Source organism: Dissoconium aciculare (assembly GCF_010015565.1).
Source record: "Dissoconium aciculare CBS 342.82 unplaced genomic scaffold K489scaffold_7, whole genome shotgun sequence".
Classification (NCBI taxonomy): Eukaryota; Fungi; Ascomycota; class Dothideomycetes; order Mycosphaerellales; family Dissoconiaceae; genus Dissoconium; species Dissoconium aciculare.
The window spans coordinates 26,301-39,010 of NW_022984957.1; the positions used below are offsets into that span (position 1 = coordinate 26,301).

At 52.1% G+C, this 12,710-nt stretch overlaps 6 protein-coding genes across 6 annotated transcripts; 4 read left to right on the forward strand and 2 right to left on the reverse strand.

Moving 5' to 3' along the window:
• Positions 1 to 343: 343 nt before the first annotated feature.
• K489DRAFT_227927 (uncharacterized protein) lies at positions 344 to 1,223 on the reverse strand. Its single transcript, XM_033599783.1, has one exon. The coding sequence runs from the start codon at positions 1,087 to 1,089 to the stop codon at positions 433 to 435; it is 657 nt and encodes a 218-aa protein (XP_033458935.1). The 5' UTR covers positions 1,090 to 1,223; the 3' UTR covers positions 344 to 432.
• An 859-nt stretch (positions 1,224 to 2,082) lies between these two features.
• Positions 2,083 to 2,610, forward strand: K489DRAFT_370804 (uncharacterized protein; the record flags this gene model as incomplete). The annotated part of the gene is made up of 2 exons (XM_033603180.1): positions 2,083 to 2,092; positions 2,177 to 2,610. 2 exons carry the CDS (start codon positions 2,083 to 2,085, stop codon positions 2,608 to 2,610), a joined length of 444 nt encoding a protein of 147 aa, XP_033458936.1.
• Positions 2,611 to 3,389: 779 nt separating this feature from the next.
• Positions 3,390 to 4,454, forward strand: K489DRAFT_227990 (Emopamil-binding protein). Its single transcript, XM_033599784.1, has one exon. The coding sequence runs from the start codon at positions 3,556 to 3,558 to the stop codon at positions 4,291 to 4,293; it is 738 nt and encodes a 245-aa protein (XP_033458937.1). The 5' UTR covers positions 3,390 to 3,555; the 3' UTR covers positions 4,294 to 4,454.
• Positions 4,455 to 4,615: 161 nt separating this feature from the next.
• On the reverse strand, positions 4,616 to 6,477 carry K489DRAFT_370806 (MFS general substrate transporter; the record flags this gene model as incomplete). Its single annotated transcript, XM_033603181.1, has 6 exons — positions 4,616 to 5,197; positions 5,279 to 5,521; positions 5,575 to 5,604; positions 5,663 to 5,798; positions 5,856 to 5,874; positions 5,931 to 6,477. 6 exons carry the CDS (start codon positions 6,475 to 6,477, stop codon positions 4,616 to 4,618), a joined length of 1,557 nt encoding a protein of 518 aa, XP_033458938.1.
• A 1,278-nt stretch (positions 6,478 to 7,755) lies between these two features.
• K489DRAFT_380640 (uncharacterized protein) lies at positions 7,756 to 9,573 on the forward strand. Its single transcript, XM_033604923.1, has one exon. It carries the CDS (start codon positions 7,889 to 7,891, stop codon positions 9,227 to 9,229), a length of 1,341 nt encoding a protein of 446 aa, XP_033458939.1. The 5' UTR covers positions 7,756 to 7,888; the 3' UTR covers positions 9,230 to 9,573.
• Positions 9,574 to 10,560: 987 nt separating this feature from the next.
• On the forward strand, positions 10,561 to 11,173 carry K489DRAFT_228106 (uncharacterized protein). The gene is made up of 2 exons (XM_033599785.1): positions 10,561 to 10,853; positions 10,929 to 11,173. Exons 1-2 carry the CDS (start codon positions 10,650 to 10,652, stop codon positions 11,025 to 11,027), a joined length of 303 nt encoding a protein of 100 aa, XP_033458940.1. The 5' UTR covers positions 10,561 to 10,649; the 3' UTR covers positions 11,028 to 11,173.
• Positions 11,174 to 12,710: the final 1,537 nt, after the last annotated feature.

A 12,710-nucleotide genomic window follows, 5' to 3' on the forward strand; every position in this document is an offset into this window, starting at 1 on the left:
CTGATTTCAAGATAATCACCGCGAATTCCGTTCTGTTGTGTCCCTTCTCAGCCGACGCTCTGAAGGCAATGGAACCCAATAATTTTGCAGCAACAATCACATGCATCGCCACCAAGTCTCCAATCCTACGAGGCTTGATGCGAAGTGTTTGCCTCTCCGCCATTGTTTCTGAGGTCGTGAGCGCATATTGGTCATACGCAGGTTTACCGAAGCCCCGACTCATGATCGGTTTCCAGCTCATGTGGAATGACATAAAGCGAACGCCAACAGCGCAGAAGATCTGGCAGGCTATACACTGGTTCTACGAGCACCGCCCATGAGGTCGTTGAAAAAAATCGACCAACGACAATTTTCGAATCGACCAGCGACACGCAGAGTTGTGTCATTTTCTGGAGGGAAAGCTTTTCAGCAGCAAGTCGTAAACTCTAGGCATCACCAACCCTGCTCGGCGTCCCGAATGACATTGATCAGACGCGACATCTCCCACTGCAGTCTCTCCTCGACAGCCGAGAACATGAACGTCATGCGATAATAACAGCTACGGCGAATGTCCGAGCAAGTCGAGCTTTGCGACTCGGGAGCGAGTTGATAATTCCAGGGCAAGCGATCCAGATCATAAGCACAACTCGTGGCCCAGAGGCGAAGATTTGAGAATTCTTGCTGGGAACTGCTGCTGGGAACCAGGAGGGAGATGTTGAGACTGGGATTCGAGCGAAGTGCCTTCAGCTCGGGGGGATATAGCCCCTTGGTGAGGCGTATGACATTCTTGAAGTCGAAGTTGACGATCAGGGCATCGATGTAGGCGGTCGAGAGCAAGAGGGGAAGATACTCTTCACGGCAGCGATGAGAAGTCAAAAGGAGTCCTGGGATCGCTATACATTCTTTTTGCTTATTTGCGTCGCTTTTGTGATGGTTTTCGATAAGTCGTAGTGTTGCGTTGTGTGCGGATAGTTCATAGATCTGATTGCGGATTTCGCCTGGGAGATCATAGAAGCTAATCTTGGAGTGGGTGGCGAATTGAAGATCCTCGTCGCTGGCCGTGTTACCGCCGGTCCGAAGCCCCGATCGGCGCCGAAACACGTTCAACATGTTCGCCTCGCACAATTAGACGATGGTTGATATAGCGACACGAGAAACAAACAACAGGTCAATGATTATGAATGCAGGAAAAGTGAACCGTATGCAGGCCAGGTCTTTAATGACGGGATATAGACTCTTCGGCTCCAGTGTCATCAATCAAACAGGATAATCAGCCACACAGAACAATGTTCTTCCAAGGACACGCGAAAGGCGGGGCGGTGTTGTCCTGTTCGCGTGATCCTTCCCGGCTAAAACGACTGTGATAGCTGCAGAATGGATGAGGATACATGATTTATCACCGATTCGAATGCTTCGCACGGCTGAGGAACTATCCGGGGGCGACTTGACCGCAGATGTTCGTGGCGGTGTGACTGTAGCCTATCAACTCGGCGTTGTAATTGACCACTGTTCTGTTACAGTATAATAATGCCGAGTTTCTTATATTACAGTGCTTCCCGCTCGCCACTGTAGCGACAGACACACGCGTAATGCACAGAAGCCATAAGCCTCCAGGACTATGAAGATGCACAGTATGCGTAATATCGGCGATGCTGCAGAGCCAACGAGCAGAACAATGATCAATGAAGCTGTAAAAAATACATTATTACACACATTGTGCACTGCAATTCACGCAAAGATGCACCTATGCAGGTGAGTTCCGATCACCTCGTCTTGTCGCGTTCTACTACTCGTGACTCGTGCCGAGCGATCGTGAATGATCCGCGATTGGTGACGTAGCCAGCTGTACCAATGAATGAGGGCCACCAAAGCGCCGACACGTGCTCGCCCGCGCCAATGGACATTCATTGCATTCGAGTGCGATCGAATCACGATCATCGTGATTCGCGAGCAAAGTTCTGGGTTTCTCATGGTTAGCGCGAGTATATGATATGGCTTCAGGAGCTTGCTGTTCCCTCTGTCGGCTATTGTTGTACATACAGTAACAATCCTCACGTCGTCATCTTCGATCCATTATTGTTCAAGCACTTCACTTCCAACAAAATGGCGTCCGGTAAGCATTGCCAGGTGGTTTGACAACACGGTCCACCCAGGAAAGTCCAACCATACACTAACACCACATTGCGCCCGTCTACAGGACTTCTTACACCACAACTTCCCATCACAGGCACCTTCGCCGTGCCTCTCGGTCTCTACTACGTCCTGCTCTCCGGCCGCGTCGTCGCGCAACGTCTCCAGAGCAAGAAGCTCACCGACCAGCCCGTCGGTGGCGCAGCCGCCGACACCAATGGTCTCGCCGCCTCCATCCGCGCGCAGGTCAACTTCGCCGAGAATGTCCCGCTGGCATTGATCCTCGCCGGCATTGTCGAGCTCAACGGTGGTTCCCGACGTGTCTTGACTGGCGCGCTCAGTGTCTTGGTCGCCGCGCGTGTACTTCACGCCCACTTCGGTCTGCTTTTGCAGAACTCCAGTGGCTTCGGACGGCCGATTGGTTACCTTTCCACCCAAGGTGTCGTCGTTGGTCTTGTTGGATACTCAGCTTACCTGCTTAAGAGCTTCTGGGGCTACTAGACGATGAGTGTCACGATGACTATATGACTTCGATCGGCTTGCGGTAACTCGAAGATGATACAGGAAGATCATTCATACAATTCGAGATGAAGACAGACGTTGTTGTAGGATTATGTTGATGTAGGGCTAGACGCAACTTTCAAATTTTATCAAAACGTGCCTAACCCATGATATGATACATACTAGAGCAGCGTTTCGATCATCTTTTCATCCGCTATTGTATTGATCCTGTGACATGGACTACAACTCCACTGCATATTAGGGAGCATCGTTTGCGTTCAGTACTGTTGACAAGCACAACCTCTAGGGCTCGGAGGAGCGTCAAACTTGTCCGCGGACGGGCGGGCATCCTTGATTTTAGGGTTTACTTGACTTGGGGCTATTCATATGGGCTGTAATTTCGCGGCAAGAGAAGTACACACAGAAATTATGATAAGGCTCGAGTCTTTAATTGAGTTGAACGCGTAATGAATCTTGCCACTGTCCTCTCCCTATCCAGACCAGGATTCGGTGAAAGAGATTTGAGGACAAGGATATGTCCGAACTGGAAGGAATTCGACTTTGGCACCGGCATATGCATTTGTCGTCGTGGGTGGCCGACTGACGACAGTTCAGCCACCGAATCGTGCTGTACATGAGAACAATATCGGTCGTGAGTGCACAATAAGGCCCTTTGAAAAGTCCCAAAATTGTAAATTAGCCAATACCAAACTTGCCGAATATTACCAAACTGTGTGTACAGCTGAAGGCATTGTCGGTCAAAGAACACCTCCGCAAATGGGCAAAATGTGGAGAAGGAATCCAGGGTCCACCCGGTAACTCGACTTTTCATCACCACCCCCAACGTAGGTACCTCTAATAACTGCCCAGGTGTGGTTCAGTGTATCAAGATCCTTTGCGACAATTCACCAAACGGACGTACCGTTTACCAAATTGATCATCGAAATGTCAACAGAACCGCCCTCCTTTATAAGCATCACAACAGTCCTCTCCCTACTCTCGACCATAGCAATCCTCCTCACAGCCTACCTCTTCTCCCTCCAGCTGCTCCCGAAAAACGCCAGCGCCAAAACCCGACTCCTATTCATCTGGCACGCCTTCGATGCGCTAATCCACTTCATCCTGGAGGGAAGCTATCTCTACAACTGCTTCTTCAGCTACACGACAAGATCCGCTTCACATAATGACGTCTCAGCATTCGTCTCACCATATCTCCCTCCGAATGTTTACTTCCTCGGCCACACCGATCGCATGTACGGCGCCGAATACGGCAAGAATCCCTTCGCCGCGCTATGGATGGAATATGCCAAAGCGGATAAGAGATGGGGCGGAAGCGATCTGACCGTCATTAGTCTGGAGCTTCTGACGGTATTCATCGCGGGGCCGATGGCAGTGTACATCTGTTCGGCGTTGGCGAGGAAGAGGAGTGATGTATGGTTCTGGATGACGGTGCTCGCGACGGGGGAGTTATATGGAGGGTTCATGACGTTTGCGCCGGAGTGGTTGAGTGGGAATCCGAATCTGGATGGGTCGAATTGGATGTATTTGTGGTTGTATTTAGTATTCTTCAATGCGGGTTTGTGGGTCGTGATACCGGGGTGGGTCTTGTATGAGGCGTATGGGAATACCACTGGTGCGCTGCGGAGGTTGGAGAATGCTGATGTGGGAAAGAAGAGGGAATGAATCGGAGTTTGAATGGAAAAAGTGGACCCGAAAACATCGAGAAGCCTGGGAATGAAGGTGATCTGTCTATTCTCTATATGAGTGATCATTCATGATCCTTCTGGAGGACATCCAGGAATTGGTCAAATCGGATGGGGCCACACTAATGGCTCAATCAAAATGACCTCGGGTACTGACAATCCGACTCTACTACGCGTCTTCCTCAGAAAGCTCCTGGTAGGTGTCTTGGTAGTCATCTGCAAAGGCAGGCATTGGATTAGTCATCGAGGTTTCTCCCATTCCCATCCGATTCGGTAGATGCACATGGGTAATTCAGATTCTTCTACAACCTGAATCGCCATCTCGGGTCGTCATCGCCCTGCCAATCACCTGCAGCGACGACGGCGTTTGAGCCAGCAGCAACACGGTCGCGCTTCTTGTTCTCGCGCCGGAGCGTGTGCCACAAGACCGCAGCAACGACACAGTTCAACACCATGTACGCCAGCGCCACGCTGTGTCCGACCAAGTATCGTGGAGGGTTACGGTAGATCTGCGTGCCGATGATGGCGCCGGTGTTTCCGATTGTGATCTGCAGACCGGAGGCGACCGCTCGTTTCGTCTGTCCGCTGACGTTCATAGCCGGCCAGCTGAGTGCGAGCGCGCAGGATGGGAAAATGCCTGCAGTGGCGAAGAAGACACCGACATAGCTTACGCCGGGGTGCCCGATAGGATCAGTGTTGCCGATGAGGATGGCGTATCCGATGACGGCAGTGAGACTGGAGGCGATGACGAAAGGTGCACGGACGCCGACTCTCTCGGAGACGACGGCGTACACAACAGTGAGTGCGGTAGCCAGCGCATACGGAGGTACCGTCAAGAGCTGGGCTTGATAGGATTGGTAGCCTAAGGCCTTGATGATCGATGGCTAGAGTGTGTAAGGTCAGCACGGGAGACTCAGTGGTGCTAGAATCGCCGAGGTAATGACGAGCGATGATCGTGAACATACCAAGAAGAAGGAGATGGTGTACAACGGCAAGCTGAGTGTGTGGAAAGCAGCGCAATACAGCCAGACCTTGTAATCCTTGAGCGCTTTCCACACTTCATCCCACTCGAAGACCTCGCTCTGACTTGCATCGCTGTCTGCAGCCAGTCGGGCCTGAATTAATCGTCGTTCATCTTCAGTGACAAATGTGGCCTTCGCGGGCCAGTCGGCAATGTACCACCAGGCGGCAACAGCAAGGACAACGGTCTGTCAAGGTCAGTCACAATTCCAGTGCGAGATTCATGGGTCACTAGACATACGAGCAGGCCCTCGATGATGAAGATCCATCGCTGTGCACACATTCGTCAGTGAAATATCTTGTACCACTTCATGGGGAAGGTGTCTTACCCAGCCTTGATAGCCACCGATGCCGTTCATGAAGCTTATACCATACGCGAGGACCCCACCAAACGCGCCCGCCAAAGAGGCAGCACTAAAGAATAGAGCAATGCGGTATTGTCGTTCTGCACGTTTGTACCACATGCTGTCATTAAGGTCATTGGGTGCGCTAGCACGATGGTGGGCAAGAACATTGACTCACCTGAGATAAAACACAACACCTGTCGAAGGTCAACAACTGTTCGGCAAATTGATGTACGGAATCGTGCAAACTTACCAGGAAACAATCCACCTTCTGTCAATCCTAGGAAAAATCGAACAACAAAGAAACCCGCGGTGCCTGAAACTCGTTCATTGTTCTGGACGACACCCTGTAAGGTTGCGACGATACCCCAGACCAAAGTGATCAATGGCAACCAGATTCGCGGTCCGATGCGCTTGAGGATGATATTCCAGATAACTTCGAAAAGAATGTAACCGATGAAGAAGATGGTGAGACCTGTACTGTAGTCCGGGTCGCTTATACCGAGGTCCTTCGTCAGTCCTTCCAGCTTAGCATTGGCAACATTGCTTCGATCGAGGAAGGATAACAAGTAGAGAATAGCGACTCCGGGCACGAGGTGTAAGTCCAGTTTACGTAGCAGTGCTTTCTCACGACGCCTGTGAACTTCAAGAGTAATAGGGTCCGTGGGTAGATCCTGAGCGGTTGCTACAGCGGCGGTTTGTCCTGTCTGTTTCTCGGTGTCGGAAGCAGATGACGATGCGACCTGGTCGTCGGATCCGTGGCGGAGTGTCGGATTCTTTTTGCTCCACGAGAAACCCATCTCTGCTGCGCTGCACGTAATGTGCGTTTCAGAGATTAAAGGGTCTTGGTCGAACAGAATGTGAATCCGTGATTCGTCGTCGCGTGTGATAGTCCTTATCTATAGAAAACTCAATGCCAGAGTGGAGGGTATCACGGCACAGCCATGACGAAAGATGTCGTGTGAAAGCCACGTTGGTGCCTCATGAGGAAGCACATTTATGATTCTGGCCAATCTCGACCTCGAGATCTCTACCGTTGGCCTGCACACATGGATAACGCGTGTTCCACGTCAAGGATGTCGTGATTGAAGGATCCACGCTTTGAAGCCAGAAGCGGTCAAGCTTCGGGATTTCTCCGCGTATTTGGTCCAATGCCACTGCGGATATAACAGCATGACGGAGCCAGGGACATTTTCGAAGTCTCCATCGCTGTTTAGGTGCGCGCATTTCTTTTTCATAGCTCTATTTACGGCAGCAATGTCGGTTTAACAAGCTCGCTGCGACTTGCGTGTCCGTCCGGAACTAGATGTTGCCGCTCACGTGCCTCTATCGAAAGCATCGCTGAAGTATGCGACAAAACGAATCTCTTTGGTCGTAGCGCTCACAGTCACATCTAGATCGGCTGTAGCACCCGAGAGTACCTAGCATACCATTGATGGTAGAACTGCGTGATCCCTGACATACAAGATTTATGCTTCGCGGGCCACTTCACTGGTGAAATATGCGTTTGGTGCCGAAATAAGCAGCGGTCAGCTCGAGACACAATCGCGACTGATATGCGGCCGATAATGTTTGAAATACACATGACTGACCCAAATCGTTCTCACTGTAGCCAGCCTTCTGAAAGTACAGCACGAGCTTAGGAGCTCACCAATTGAAGCTGCCGTGACATATTTGTCGTGGAGGTTGCGCGTCAATGAATGCTTCCGAACGACGTTACAAGATCTTCTCTTCATATTGATTTTGGTGAGCGCCTAGAACGTGGCCAGAGATGATGCATATATCCGCCTTGCCGCAGAATATTTCGAACAGAGGAATCGATTCGTCGGAGTCATTCAGAATCTACTTGATATCGTGACAAGCTGTGCGCTGCATGTTGTCGTCCATCAAAAAGTGCTATGTATTTTAATGACGTTTACCCTTTGAGATGTCCAGGGATACTGTAGTGGCTGGTCAGAATTCTGGTAAAGTGGAGTGTTGGCCGTCCGGGCCACTCCCGTCGCCAAACCGAATTTGGGAGCCTCGGCCCTGACGCGGCTCTGTCGACTCCATCTCTCACACATTCGTGCATCCCGTCACTTCTCCGCAAAACCGTGAGTCCATAGCAGGGCAATCCCATCGTTCTCGGTTCGTGATCCATCGAACATGAGCAGTGCGTCCGGTTGGACTCCATTCATCACTGGTCGTCTCTAGTCGTACCATATCCTCGTCATGGCGTACGCCGAGCCTGCTCGCTATCAGCAGGATGCCATGAATTCACGATATCTGTCCAGCTCCCTCTCGGGACTATCACATTCACGATCGACCAATTCTCTTATTGTGCGCACATACAAGCAGGCGACACAGCTCTACCTGACCAAGCGCTTCCGCGAGGCGCTCGATACCTTGGAATCTATTGTCTCACCGCCTCCACAGTCCCCTGAAGACTTGGGACAGTCGAACGGCGTATCGGGGATTACGAATGGCGTCGCTCCAGTGGCACAGAGTTCCAAAGGAACACGAACAAAGGTGTGGGTATTCTACCTCAGCTTGATACACGCGATAGTCGAGTTGGGAGTAGAAGAAGGCAAGCTGCAGTTCGGATCCGCGCGCTGGCGACAAATCGCGGCCAAGGCAAGGGAAGGCAGCATCTGGGAGGAGGTTGTACGATATGGATACAGTGGTGAAGAGGCCGTAGTCGACCCGGATGTTGTAGTCAACCTCGCGACTCTCCTGCTGGGACACATGCAAAGCCAAAAGCTCAACCAGCAGCGCTTGGAATCATACTTAGCATCCTCTGCTGGCCTCGACGGTCACGTTGGGTATCCCCAAGATGGACTAGCGACGCCCATGTCAATCGGCTCTTTACAATCCTCGTCACCTCGCGACCTCGCAACGCGCCTCAGGATCTTAGAGCTCTACGCGTTGCATGTACTCCCTGCCAATGATGAATGGGACTATGCCGAGTCATTCATTGAGATGAACGACACCCTCGACGAGGAACGTCGTGAGACATTCCTGCTCGCCTTGCAAGGATTAAAAGATGAGAAAGAGGGCACGGCACAGAGGGAACGCGAACTTGAAGAACTGCGGGAGCGCGAAATGGAGGAGCGCCGAGAAGCCGAGGAGGCGAAGCGGAAGGAGGAAGCGAAGAAGGAGGAAGAACGGCGAAGGGCAGCCGAAGCCGAAAAGGCCGCCAGAGCGAGCAACAGCGGTGGCTCTCAGACATCTCGGAACAATAGCAAACCCCCTGCCGCCACCAACACGCCGAAGCCACCACCGTCACAGCCCAGATCTTCCAAAACGCCCAAGAAGAACATCGCCCGACCGCCGACCAACATTCTCACGAGAGCATCACTGGCACTAAGCTCCATACAACAAATGGTTCTACAGGCGAGCAAAAATCTGACAGGCAACAATGTCGCCCTGGCACGCTTCCTCGTCTTCGTAATGGCCTTTTTGTTGCTCTTGACTCGGAAAGGCCTGAGGATGAAAGTCAAGAAGGCGATAGAAGACGGATGGGTAAAGGTCCGACAGACTGTGGGAATGGGCGTCAAAGTTTCGTATATCTAACTGGGGCATATTTGAGGAGCGAGGAGAAAAGGATTCCGGCTTTTTCTGCAGCGGGCTGCTGGTCTCAACTAGTGAACTTGATGGTTTTCCGTGTGAGCAGGTTTGATCGTCAGACGGTCATCGGTCCGTGTATCCGTTACATTCGTGTCACTCGAAGAGTTACTTTACCATTCCAGAACACACGGCCAGCGCACTGGCACGTTGGGGCAAGAGATGGTGCACGATGCAGTGCGAGTGGAGCGTTCCCATCACAGATAAACCTTGTAATTTGATCCCTCCGTCCGCATGACGTGCATAACATCACAGATGACTCTCTTCCGTACAACATGTACACAAAGGGCGACATCGGTTCATGTTTTTCCGCCCCATTCTGCAAGTGCCGGGCGTACAGTTGAACGTTGATGACGAATTTTTAAAGGCAGGATCTCCCACCCAGCGTCTTGGGTGGGTGTCTGTACTCGCTCCTGTCAAATGGTGTTACATTCTACGTATTTGCCACAGGCCCTGTACTCTTTGTACTTCGCCGTGGCAAGATGACATGCTTTAAAGGAGCCTTTCGTCCTGATGACACGTCTCAGTCCACACTCGTCAGAAGTGGGAAGAGTTGCGCCAGAGGTCAGATCTCGAACCCAAGTCTCATAACACAGCATAAAAATTGTTGGGCTGGGGCGCTGTCAGCACAGACGGACGAGACAACAAGGCCATTGAAGATGAGCAAGCGCGACGACGAGGGCGTCGTGTCTGGGTACCACGGTTGGAAAAAGTTGAAAATCTTCGAGATTGACCTTCCTATCTTGCAACTGCCGGCAGCAACACGATCAGCGGCGCTAATAATGGTCTGACTCCAGGTCCCATGATTTCAGATATCGACAGTCTGTGCAAGGAGAGAAAGGCTTGTGCTACAGCAAGTCTGACAAAATTTGCACCAATACACAAAGAGACACTGCCTGTCGTTGTTCTGATTTCCAAATTTCTCTTGCACTCAAGACCGACAAAGACCTAACACGCCAAGTTCAGAAGGCATCGCACAAATCAAGAGAGAATCCTACGTAACGTCAGTATAGTTGAAGGTCGTGGCAGAGCATGACGCATAAATCGCCGTATGCAACTCACGACAATCCAGGCCGGCTCAATCCTGATCTGAAGAAAAGTTCATTTGCGTGGAAGCACGCATGGTGAGCGCAGTGTGCTCCGACGAGGGTCGTACTGCAGCAAACTGCCTTGTCATCTACACATTCCATGCGTCTCTCGCACAGCCTGGCGCCATTTCCGTACGAGCCTGGGCGATGGAAATGGTCTGCTTGTGCATACCGAACACGAGCTGATTTGTCTGATCGTGCGTCCTGCAGCGATCAGCGTAAGTCCATGACGCACGAGAAGATGTCAAGAGCAGCTGGACACTCAGGTTGTCAGATGATCGATGATCGATGGCTGGCACAGGAGCGTGTTCCGTGGTCTGATTGAATCTCCATGGCCCAGCCTCGACGATCTTCCGCTTTGGTCGTTGGTAAGCGGGTTCGCGTATTCCTGTTTATTAGATGCGATTGTGGTGTGGCTCAGGGCTACAGTTCCGAGCAGTCTGCTTTCTCTCTTTCTTACCTTAGAGTTGGGCCGACGAGAATTGGTAAGGTACAGCGGGAAGCGAGTCCCGACTATTGCAGAGAGGGAGTGATGCAGACTGACGTGTGTGAGATGCTAGACGACGATGCCCTTTCGGAATGTGCCTGCTCGTGTGAGCTGCCCGGCTGCGGCAAGCGCAAATGATCGATCTCCATCCGCTCTGCCTAATGAGCGATAAACTCAAATATCTTCCCACTAAATTTTCCTGCAGCCCTGTCGCAACCCGTCACGGCCGCATACGCGCGAGTCCCATTCCACCGGCCTTCCTGTCTGGGGATTTCGATCACATTCTTGGTTCCGGAGCGCCATCGACGGAGGCGCCGTAGTCTTTATGTGCTGGCAGAGCAGCGGTTCGATTGCCATCGCCGCCATTGCAGGGCCGCATCGCATCCACTGTGAGCAACAACGGACTCAGCGTCGTCCCTGGTTGCTCGGATGGCTTGGCGATCTCCAGCGGCGGTTCGGATGCGATGTGGACGCTCGCCGCACGGAGCCTTCATGTCATCTCGTGCCGTGCGGCAGCACAGCATTTTGTATTCTGCATGAAAATATGCCGCATGCACTGTGCTGTCATGCTTGCAGGGCCGCGTTCCGATGATTCCCAATCGGCGTCTCCTGCATGGGAACTTCTGCAGTTTCTACGCGCGCCCGCAAACTTGCGGACAAGGTTGTGCCAAGGGATGATCGTTCATCGCCTCCCACAAGGACATGTCTCTTCTTTGGGCGGCAACAAGTACCCTTGTCTCATCTTCACATATCTGCATCTCACACACAGCACCGTTTTCAGGCAGATGATCTAAGATGCATGCACGACTACCGCTTGGGACCATGCACATCTACGTGTCTGTGCGTGTGCAGCGAATCCACGACGTCGGGGCTTTTCTTCCGGGGCCTGCGCCATGCATCACAAAGGCGATGCATGTCGGACAAGGCTAGTCTGACGCATTGCTCGTTTTTTGTTTGTGTACACAAGCCGCTTGATCTGCCTACCTGAGGCCCACTCGATGACCTTCCCAAAATCATCAACTTCATGTGAGCGGCCAGAAGCACCGTCGCAAGCCTATCTCCTGCATGACCTGCGTGCAGTGTTTTTGTAAAGGAAGGGATTCTCAACGGGCGCGCAACCCTTTGCTTCCTTTGCGTGATAGGTCTCCAATTCCGCCTGCATGTATGACCGCAGGAGTAGCAGCCCTGCATCTATCCCCTCTCCATACAAAACAGGATACATCTTGCCTGTACCAAGCTGCGCTGGCAGGCATGCTGATGTGGCCGCAGAGCCCACCGAGTGCGCGTCGAATTACCTTGGTTTCCCCTCTCCGCTCCTAGGCACTGCGGATCTTTCTCGAGGGGAACGGAACATCGAGCCCGAACCTGCCCCATCCCTTTCTTGACCTAAATATCCCTACGCAAGTTGATGGATCTTCTGTTCGGTTCGGGAAGCTTACGCCGGCCACCCGCGTATCATGACCCGTCATTCACTCCCACGGCCCGGCAGTTTGGAAGGCTTATCCTTCATCATCGCCCGGGAATGTACTTTGCTCTATCTGGTAGGAACCTAGACCCCTGCCGCATGCTACCTCTCTGGGGAAGCTGCTTTCACTTAGCGAAGGCGACCCGAATGTGCGACCCCGTCACTAGACTGGCGCGGCAAAGGTAGAGCACCGCTTCCACCGATAATGTCGTCCCCGAAGTGCACCGGAAAGAGAACACGGCAGTCTTTATTTGATCTCGCCAACTCCACTCAACTCGTACTACCTACCTGTCCAAATCTTGCGCTCTATCGTGTTCGACATTTCACATACCTCTGAGTCCCACAAACGTCTGGATTACACAAGCTTTCACCCATAAATCGTGCTTGCCG